The sequence below is a fragment of the Mytilus californianus genome, unplaced genomic scaffold (assembly GCF_021869535.1).
Source record: "Mytilus californianus isolate M0D057914Y unplaced genomic scaffold, xbMytCali1.0.p SCAF_1, whole genome shotgun sequence".
In the NCBI taxonomy this organism is placed as follows: domain Eukaryota; kingdom Metazoa; phylum Mollusca; class Bivalvia; order Mytilida; family Mytilidae; genus Mytilus; species Mytilus californianus.
Genome location: NW_026262581.1, coordinates 114,354,571 through 114,365,778, shown reverse-complemented (window position 1 = coordinate 114,365,778; position 11,208 = coordinate 114,354,571). Strand labels below are relative to the sequence as shown.

Below are 11,208 nucleotides of genomic sequence, written 5' to 3'. Positions count from 1 at the left end.
TGTTGGACAAGTGTGTTAACTTGTAGGGTACATATTTGTACCAGGAGACCAATTTGTTCCTGACCTAGGAAAAATTTGTAATAGTACAAATTTGTACGAGTTATATATATTTGAAGTAGAATAGTTATATATAGAATATTAGAGAACGCAAAGAGCAGTTGTATTTTTTTAGTTCATTGACGTTAATTTATGAATAAAGATTATTTGTTATATATATGTTTTTAAATAGAACATTTTGGATGCAGTATCAAACTGGTAACGAACTCATTCTAGAATAGAAATAGACACGCTTACCTTGTGTACACGTTACACTGGCAAAGGATAACTGTAACTTAAAGTCTATCGTTTTAAGATGCACAAAACTACCAATGAACAAGAAAAACTGCAACAGGAATGAAACAAAATTAACTGTTCGCATAGATCATAATCCAATAATATCAACATAAATGGATTCATATTAAAGTTCTTTCATTTTTCTCTCATCTGATAACTTATTCTGCAAATCTGGTAAAAGATACCGTACATTACTTTAACATGACCACTGATATTTATGTTCCGGGCCATATGAGTATTTGGACCATACGCGTATGGTCCAGATAATTAACACGATGAACGTTGTCCCATTAATTTAAGAGCTTCTAAAATGAATATTTTACTCATTCAATCATATTGTAATCATTCTTACATGATTAACGAATTAAAATGAATTTTAAATACATGTAAGAATTATAGTAAAATCATTTCTAAATGGTCATTATTGATTTTATCTTGCATTTGTACGATACGCAATACGTACTCTAAGAAATATCTGAATGAACTGTTAAACAAGAAGTCAAATATTTTGTTTAACTCACAGAAACTTTGTCATTGAACCCTCTCTCTTTTCCGTTTTTTTAAATTAGTGTCTTTATTAAATAATAATTCCTCAAATATTTCAAATTGATTTAGTTATCGTTGGTGAGCAGAGGACTTAAGACTAACGGGAGAGGTACTTTTACTTGTAAATAAATGAATAAATTAATAAATAAATTAGAATTATTACCTATATTTACCTGAGTTTACCTGGGTTTACCTGACAAATAAATGCGCGCAAACGTAATGATTTTTGCGCGCAAATGTAATGGTAATGCGCGCAAACGTAATGCACCGTAATGTGTTCTTGCTGATATTCATACGAGCTTATAATAACAGATAAATCGTATGAATAGGAGAAAGAACACAATAATTAAATGAAAATAAGCTGAGATTATAAGAAATTTTGTTTCAGCAATAATAATTTAAGCACTAAGAAAACAGGTCCATGCCAAAAAAAACCTGTGCTTTCACTTGTGGACGAAAAACGACAAAGATAAATGATAAAATACCTATATGGTCTAAATAATCATATGGTTCGGTCTGTTAATAACCATATGGTCATGACCATACGCGTATGGTACAAATACTCATATGGTCCGGAACATCTACATACATCTGACAATAGCTCTACACTAACTGATCCTAACTTTTAATGTGGTTGTACATAAAGTCAAATAATTCCTTATAAGGGATATAATCTTAAAGGATAAATTTAATTTTAGGTTTCTCCAGTAGGTGTAACCCGTACAAAAGTAAGTCCTGCATTAGTTTCTGACTGTTTCCTATTTCCATTATTGTTATTAATGCGACGTGAACTATCCGTTGGTGGATTATTAACAGGGGGCATTTCCTGACTGTCCAAAGGGGTATCTATTCCTGTAGTCACTGGTTCCCTGTTCGAGTTTTCTTTGTCGCTATAACTTTGTGATTGTACGTCGTTGTCATGGTAAACGTCACTATAACCACCTAGTGTTCCAGCCATTGACTCAATTTCTCTAATCATTTGTGTTGTCTATGGAAAGAAAAATTCTTATTTAGTTACACAAAAACTCCAATGTCTTAATAATTTCTCTGACATAGATAATGAAAAGGATTAGGTATATGAAGTTATGAGCAGATTTGCCAGAGCTGTTGCTTTTATTGGTTTATCTTTAAGTTTTCCTGCTGTCTCTTTTAGGTCTACATTCACTGTTTTATGCCCCCGCCGTAGCGGTGGGGGCATTAAGTTTTACCCTTGTCCGTCTGTACGCACGTACACGTCCGTACGTCCCAAAATTGGTTTCCGTTCTCTAACTGGAGTTTGCCTCACCCAAATGTTATGAAACTTATACACAATGCTTATTACCACAAAATACAGATCAAGTTTGAACTTTGGTGGCGTCACTTTAACCGTTCTCGAGTTATGTCCCTTTATAAATGGAAAATTGCAAAAAAATTAGTTTCCGTTCTCTAACTTAAGTTTGCCTCTACCAAATGTTATGAAACTTATACACAATGCTTATTATCACAAAACACAAATCAAGTTTGAAATTTGGTGGCGTCACTTTAACCGTTCTAGAGTTATGCCGCTTTATAAATGGAAAAATTGCAAAATTTTTATTTTCTTCAAAATATCAAGAATTTTTTTTTAAAATTAAAATTGGAGTTATCTTCCTTTGTCCATGATTAAAGTTGAATCAACTACAATCAATGCTTTATACAATGTAATATTTAATTTTGACTTCCACTGATAAAACACAGATCAAGTTGAATTTGGGTAGTGTCACTTTAACCATTATTGAGTTATGCCCCTTTATAAATCGAAAGATTGCAAAATTTTTAGTTTCCATTCTGTAACTTAAGTTTGCCAACCAAACATTATGAAACCTAAGATCAAGTACAAATATTTTGTTTCCGTTTTCTAACTTTAGTTTGCCTCAACCAAATGTTAATATGAAACTTATACACAATGCTTATTACTACATAATACAGATTAAGTACGATATTTGGTGGCGACACTTTTTCCATTCTTGAGTTATGTCCCTTTATAAACATAAAAATTGTTGAAGTTTTCGTTTCTGTTCTCTAACTTTAGTTTGTCTCAACCAAATGTTATAAAACTTATACACAACCGTTCTAGAGTTATGCGTGTTTACAAATAGAAAAATTGCTGAATTTTTAGTTTCTGTTCTCTACTTAAGTTAGCCTCAACCAAATGTTATAAAACTTATACACAACCGTTCTAGAGTTATGCCGCGGTGTGTTTACAAATAGAAAAATTGCTGAATTTTTAGTTTCTGTTCTCTACTTAAGTTAGCCTCAATTAAATGTCATGAGCCTTACACACAATGCTTATTACCACAAAACTCAGATCAAGTTCAAATTTGGGTAGCGTCACTTTTATCATTCTTCAGTTATGTCCCTTCATAACTATATGATATGCAACGGGGGCATCATCTGTGTCCACATGTGTATCCACATTTATTACAAATTAACAATAACAATAGATGTACGTGTTTTATGTGCATCATACTACAGAACAGATTAAAACAGACAAAATCATGGAAGCTGACATGTAATGTTTAGTGATTTTATCACGTTGGCATTGTCACAGCAACGATGTAAGATATATTTTTTTTATGGTAATTTTTTATTAATTTGTAGAAAACTATTGAACAAAACCTAATCTGAAACCAATATTTTGTAAATATTCAAATTCTTAATCAAAGTAAGGTTTTTGTTGTTTACAGTTAATAATTTGATATGCACTGCCAAATCAGTGCAGTATATCGCTACGATATACTTTCAGAACGAATGAGTTGCAATGTCTTTGTACATACCCAGACGTAAAAAGCTGTTCCAAGTGGACTAACAGTCTTGATGTAGTCCAAGGAGTACTGGTCGATAAATTGCTTGGCATCAAGGGCGAATTCAAGTCGACACATTGTAGGATCAAATCTTGCCATCTTATTTTGGATAGAGTCATTGTCCATTTTCCATAAAATACCTTGAGTAGTCGACCAATCCTAAATAGAATAAAAAGTGTGTCACTAAGCATTACCGAACCGCACGAGACAGGCACACAAACGTCTTGACCATGTACATTTTTAAAATTGTTAGCCAATGAACAATTAGAGGGTATACTATTGCCAATCTCCTATAATCCTTTTTTTTCAAAACTAAATGTACAAAATAGTGTTTTATCTTCATGTGCATATTTTATTTTTTGCTGTTCTTACCTTTTATCTCTTTTCACACTTCCTGGTATTCCGTTTACTTTTCGATTTGACAAACTTTAAGACTCATGTTTCTATTTATCTTTTTATATTTATAGTGAATATAAAAAAATGCTCAAGTACTGATTTAACAAATATAGTATGTAAACTTGGAAGATGTAACACAAAAGTAAAAAAGCCCTAAAACCTTACAATACAGAGAAAATATTCCCTAAAGACATGATACAACATTTTCTCTGATTGTTAATGGTAATCAAAACTAAGTTGTATTGTACCAATCCCTGCACTACCATGATTTTGTTAATCATAAAATGTCTAAATTTTTGTATCAACTTCAATTTTAGTAAGCTAGATTATTTTTGTTGACCGTTAAAGAATATCTGTGTCACAGATGACCATGGATATTTTCCACTAGTTGTAGCTAAAAATCGTGTCCTTTTTACATCACCGAAAGCGATTTTGGCCGGATTCTTTTTATTGCGATGAGCAACAAGTCGGTTGACATTATTGCACAAGGAGCTACTTACCATTCCAGAGAACCTGAGTTTTCCCCAGGTTTACGGTGGGTTTGATGCTTGTTTGTCTTTTTACATTTGGTCACGGCGTTGTTTGTTTTTCTTCTACTTGTAGCTTTTAACTTATTCCTTGGTATCTTCTCACAAATTTTAGTCATTAAAGTACTTATATATAAATGCATATTATAATTGACACTTACTGTAAACCAGCATGAAAATCTTACCTCTACAACAAATGACGGGAACCCAAGTAAGACCAGTGTTGCCATTAAAGAGTGTTTTACAGGTTTAGGTGGGTTAGCGTACTTTCTACCTTCCCCTATAGCCTTGCCGTCAGCTTCCATGATAGTCTCTCTAATTCTATGTATCATCTTAAGTCTGTTTAATAATCGCTTTGCATGCATGACTTCAAACTGAAGTGACCCATCAACGTCAGCTATCTGAGCCAATGCAATCCCTCTCTCTACATCTTGTATGTTTCTAGATTCATAGGCATCAAGAAGTACTAGAAGATAAAGATTAATACAGATTATAATATATGTATTATGTACACAACATTTCTTAAACCCCGACCTTTTTTTTCAGACCCCAACATCAATAATTCCGTGCGCTAACTAGCATATTTTCTTAAATCGGTTTTGTATACCAAAATAAAAAGGATCAATAAAATTGAGAATGGAAATGGAAATTCTGAAATACAGAATATGCTCTATACCAAACCTGGTCAAAAAACTTTTTTGAAAATTTGACACTTGCTGCTTATTCCGTATACTCTGGTTTTATCCATGTAGTGCCATAAAAAATTTTGAACGCTAACTCCTACTTTCATAGTTTAATTACATAAGTTTAATAAGCCATTTTTAAAAATCTTATCAAATCCTTGTTTATTTTCGTAATTTTTTAAAAGAAAATAAGTGCCCTTGATAAATGTATGAAAAATCTAGACAAAATCATTGCCCGCCAAATTTTCAATGGCTTGTATCTCAAAAACAAGGACATGGACCTATATTTTTTTTTATTTTTTTTTTATTTCCATTATTTGTTTACTATCAATTTATAATAGTCTTTTAAAAAACTTGTTATTTTGGAACAGAGTAGCGAACATCCTTGGTTGTTAAAAGATTTATAACATACCTTGCCTTGCTTCAAGTTTCTTAGCCATTCGTTTGACATTTATTAACATAGCGTCGTCGATATCTTGGCTCTGATCTTCGTATTTGTATATTAAATTGTTCAGAACATCCGGGTCTTTATAGTATTCTGCCTCCCTCATTTTCTTTCTCATATACTCTTTTCGTTTTTCTGAAGTTAATAAATTACGTTTTAGAGTACTGTGTTTATTTTAGTCTTATTTCACAGTCATTTTAATTGTAGATTGTATCCCATCTAACACGGTCATTTATTGTTTATGATAGGTTTTGTTAATTTTGCTTAAAATAGTTTTGATGATAGTTCGTTTTGCCTCAAAGCTTTAGTTTTTTAAAGTGTTTGATATTCACATATAAAAGGCAACAATAGAAAGACATCAGGTATATCTCCCGTTCATACATGCTGAATTACCACAGCCCCTTCTAAAGCCGACAGAGCCATTTGCTTTGCTGCCGGTTGTGACTTACTCAATAAAATCCTGAAATGTCTACCTATTTGGCCAAACAAAAATTGCTAGATGTTCTTAACATTTGTTGTTACTTTAATGAAAAATAAGTGGTGCAAAATGTCATTAGGTAGTGAAGATTCTTCCTTTAATGGCTACTCTCCAACATTGTTCACTATAATATAATTCATGACTAAAATCGTTTTTGAGACCTTGTATTGCTGATCATTTTTTCTGTTTAGTTTATTATTGTATACAAAAACTATCAAAGATCTGCTAAATTGATCAAATACCAATCAAATATGCTTAATATGAATATGTGGCGAGGTTAAATTTTTTTTTTTTTTTTCTCAATTTAACTCTCCACTTTTTAATCTCGATAATTGGACTAAGAAAAGGTACAAAATTGAACATATAAAAAATACAAAACTATTATACCGTATAAAAGATTCTCGTCCTATACCCTTATCTGTTTTTTGTTTTTTTGTTTGTTTGTTTGTTTGGTTTTTTGTTTGTAGTTTTTTTTTGTTTGTTTTTTTTTATTGTTGTTTTTTTTTTTTGGGGGGGGGGGGGGTCGTTTTCATTGATACTGATAATTATTGATTGGTAAAAAATCAGTTGCTTACCTCAAACCTTTGCGAAATAACATTATAATTGCATGTTCTTAAAAGTCGTCTATCATAATTAATAGAATACCTGTTATATCATCTTGGTCTAGATCTGGTGTTTTAGAGTATAGAGGAAAGTCCTCCTCCATCACATCCTCATTAGAACTTTCATCTGTGGCGGTTGTTATGAAATACTTGTTGATTGTTTTGATCAGATTTCCATCATTTCTCTGAAATATGTTCACCGCACAGTAATTGATATCTGGTAATTTGACTTTGAACAAAACCTCGTCATCAACAATTACTTTTTCAATGGCACTTGTTTTCTGAGGACCATTTCCTTGATTAGTATCTAAATAAGCAACTAAGTCATAACAAGATTCCGGATAAGGAAGATACACTTCTTTCTCTGTTGCCTCTATTGTCTCAATTGGAATGGCATGTTTTCCATGCCAAAATCCTTTATTGTCACCAAATGCTATACGTGGAGAGAAAACACTATCGCCAATACTGCCCGTTGAGTGAATTAATGAAGTATATACAGTGTATAGTTTGGTTATATCATTGTCCTTATGCGTGTAAACACAGAAAAAATATTCTCCGGCAACTGGTAATATATAATGGACGCTTTCTATTCCATGTTCATTTTTTAGAATCAAATTCACACGTTTCATGGCCTCGGGATCATTTGAGTGTATTTCATACAATAAAGAATCACCCATCTCTGAACAGAAATGTAGTTTACCCCTTCCCTTTCCAGCGGTAGCAATTCCATTTTCTTTATCTAGAACTCTTATACCCAAGTTCTTTGCCAAAACCGCTTCACCAAGCATAGTCTGACTGAGAATCGGAAACGGTTCGTCTTTCGGCTTCTTATTTTTGCACCTAATAAGATAATTCAATAGATTAGACTTGCCTGGTTCGGTTGTCTTCCCGTACAGTTTCATTGCGTAATAACCATCTTTAGGTAACCTCAAATTCAAAATGTACTCTCCGTCATGCCACCGTAGTGTTGAATATTGAGACAATGTCCCTTCATCCAATACTCTGTGTTTTAACCTCACATTTAAGTTTAAATTCTTTTGACCCTGGAATTTTAGCTCCAATTGTCCAGTGTCTGTACTAATTTTAGACATTTTGTGGCTAATTGGTTTTAAACCAACCTTGTCTGATTGTTTGTTCTGACCCCATCCAAGTTCCGGATTATCCGGAAGCGGTATCTCTATTCTTGGTGGCATTGGACTGTATATTATATAAGAACATATTAGGTCGAATTCTCTCACTGCTCGAAACAAAGGATTTTTAGCAAAAAGATCTAATCTGAATTGTCCATATACAGGAATATTGATATCTATCTCTAGAATGTCACCTTTAACCTCCCATTCGACACAATGTTCCAATGATCCGTCGTCGTCTTCTTTACAAAATGCTGTCGACTTTGATCGATAAAAGTTATATCTGAACCCAAGTTTCGCTGCCCAACGCCGTGGAAGCTTCAAATCTAAGGAAACTTTACCTTGCTTTGTTTTATGTTTGCACTGAACGTTGTGTTTTCCTTCGAATCCAATACCTAGTTCATACAGTCTTTCTCTCACATATACTCTCTTCTCAAATTCAAGAAACGGTAGTTGTTTTTCGACAAGTTGCCAGTCTTCGTCGTCTGGTAAATGTGTCCAAAGTAGGTCACGTGGATCAGTCAAGAAATAACAGTCATCGGCATCTTCAGTATGTTTTATTTGTTTGAATTTTTTCATATCTAATTTCTTTCTTTTTACTTTCGGTTTGCCTATTTCACTTTTATTTTGTTCAGAATTATCTTTATTGTCTTTGATGTTATCATTTTGCTGTTTATTTGCCGTACGATTGTCTTCGGGGCCTTTGTCAGGTACCATTTCTTTTCCATTTACAAGGAAAGGTACAGGAGATTTGACATCCTGTTCGTCGTCTTGGTTTTTATCATAACTGTTCTTATTATTTTGAGCAATCTTTTTCGCCTCGCCTGAGTTTAATTCAACACAAGTAGACGCCCAAAACAAATCTACCAGCCGCCATTCACCATCAATCAAAACTGCATTCCATTGTGCTTTTGTTCTTCTTTTGTTGATTTTTTCACCAATTTTAAACGCTGAGCTTTTTGCAATACCGTCAATGATTACGCATGGCACGTCGGCCAACCTGGAATAAAACTTACTTTTAACAGAATCCGGAAGTTGTTAAAACCTTCTGAAATTTTAATATCAAAGAATCTAATTAATAAACGTTTAAGATATAATATTTTTTGTTAACTTAAAATTTATATGCTATTAAGCGCTATGCATTCATGTTGTAGACAGATTTGTTACAATATCGAAAATTTTATTTGATTTAGATAATTTTGTACGAACGAATCCTTAATCAGCCAGACATAAAATTAACATTGCTGTAATTTCAATATGATTGTGGTTTTGGGTAAGAATCTCTTTCTTAATCATTTTTTGCGATATCACACCATTTTGGCATTTTGAATTCAGTTACATTAGAATTGTTAAAAGACCACCGAGATTTTAATCAAACAACTTGAATTTAGTATTGGAAGAATACTTACTGGCATAAAACATAGAAAAGGTTGGCATAGTTTCCCATGTCACACTGTATTTTAGAGAAATATTCCAATGGTGAGTTAGGTGGTGGGTTGAAGTCAATGGGTAAACTTTTTATATTGTATGAAGTGATCCATTTGTAAATAGAGCGAATTTTCCACAGATCCTCCCAAGTATCGTCATCTGTTAGATATTTCACCAGATCCCAATAAGACTTCACCAATAATTCATTCGGTGCCTGTTTACAAATAAGAAAACTAAAATTGTTGAATTCATATCGTATCTTAAATTGAAAATAGAGAAATTCTTGATAATTGAACGTATGAGTTGAGCAGGATAAGCTTATCATTTCGACACATTTGCTATTAATTTTTCTCAGTATCGTGTAACTATTTAATGTCGACTTCGACTGTTCTTTTCTGTTTATGTTTTTTTTTTTTTTTTGGCTTTACTCAACCGAGTTTTATTTCATTTTTTCGAACATCTGTAAAGTTCATGGCCGGACAAATTTTATTGATGTAGAAAATCGAGTATCTAAGACTATGTCGCATACGGGCATCTCGAGTGGCTATTTCATAATTTTTGCAAGTGACCAGACCAATCTTAGTTTAATATTGTTCATCACTCAATAAATAGTTTTGGTATATGCGAAAAATGAATTGTTTATGGCAAATATGCTTTACTTATAATAATGTTGATCACACGTTAAGCATAACTATCGCCTATAATTAGGACATATTAAGTGACCCTATGTACACCAGAGGTCAACTAGGTTTCAAATAGAACTCAATGGAACTCAAGAATAGATAGTGCTGCAACCATGTATTATTTCAATAATGCATGTATTTTCCTAAGAGGTGTAAAATTAAATAATGATTTTTGTGTTGAGCATATAATTATAGGTGTAGTATCTTTTAGTATGTACAGTATGCTGGGTTGTCTTACGTTAAAAGCGTGTTCATCAATTATGGTAAAATTCAGATCTCCAATTAATTCTTCCTTGGTTGACTTTGGAGGTGAAGGTGGTGGAGGCTCGCCTCGTTTTAGTTTCTTCTTAGGTTTTGGTTTGGTACCATTCGACTGGGGAAAATAAAACGTCGATATAACCAAAATGCATTTATATTTCAATCCAAGGAAATTTGTTTCAGTTACTAGTAAAGATTTTTCATTCTTTTCTTTTTAAAAAAAAACATGTTGATTAATGAGTATTCGTTTTAGTTAATGATTCAACCATGCCTTAACCTTTTTGTTGAAATTATGTTTTAAAATTATGTCTATGTTTACAGAAAGTATAAATAACTGTTAATTCAAAATCTGATCAGGTGAAATGAAACGTTGAAGCAGTTATTTTTTTACAGAACTCCTACGAAGGAACAAGATGTCTTTACGATCTAAGTAAAACTGTATAAAAAGTTTACAAATATAGTAAATTATTATAGTTTATAATATATACCTTTGTTGTGTTTGGTTTAGAAGTACCCACATGCTTCTTTATGATACCTTCTTTTGGTTTTGGTTTATCGTCCTTTGTTTTCCTGATCCCGCCATTTTGTGCCCTTGCATTTGTCTTATTTAGTATCTGCTTATTTCTACCATGCTGTGCTTTGGTTACAAATTTCACCTTATTTTTGATAACTTTTTTAGATTTAGGAGATGATGATGAACTCCCCATTATTCCAACTGTAAGTCACGTCACATGTTAGTTACATAATTACACTTGATTTAACATTATATACGAAACAGTTTGTCTATTAATAATTGAAATATATTGCAGAATGCACTATTGCTCTCGTAACCTGATTAAAAGATTAAAAATTAATCAGTTAAGAAGGAATTTTTATA

The 11,208-nt window shown here is 32.5% G+C and overlaps 1 protein-coding gene across 1 annotated transcript; it reads right to left on the bottom strand.

Moving 5' to 3' along the window:
* Window positions 1-247: 247 nt before the first annotated feature.
* Window positions 248-11,038, bottom strand: LOC127738791 (uncharacterized). The gene is made up of 10 exons (XM_052250173.1): window positions 10,820-11,038; window positions 9,372-9,604; window positions 8,787-8,962; window positions 8,358-8,507; window positions 7,704-8,144; window positions 6,876-7,127; window positions 5,720-5,887; window positions 4,810-5,090; window positions 3,675-3,860; window positions 248-1,867 (listed from the first exon to the last, which is right to left on the bottom strand). The coding sequence occupies exons 1-10, from the start codon at window positions 11,036-11,038 to the stop codon at window positions 1,574-1,576; spliced, it is 2,400 nt and encodes a 799-aa protein (XP_052106133.1). The 3' UTR covers window positions 248-1,573.
* Between the last annotated feature and the right edge of the window lie 170 nt (window positions 11,039-11,208).

Coding starts and splice junctions, on each gene's coding strand:
- LOC127738791 (XM_052250173.1), bottom strand. CDS start 11,038: ATGGGGAGTTCATCATCATCTCCTAAATCTAAAAAAGTTATCAAAAAT. Junction 5,091..5,719: donor GAAACTTGAAGCAAGGCAAG/GTATGTTATAAA, acceptor TTTATCTTCTAG/TACTTCTTGATGCCTATGAA. Junction 1,868..3,674: donor GAACAGCTTTTTACGTCTGG/GTATGTACAAAG, acceptor TTCTTTCCATAG/ACAACACAAATGATTAGAGA.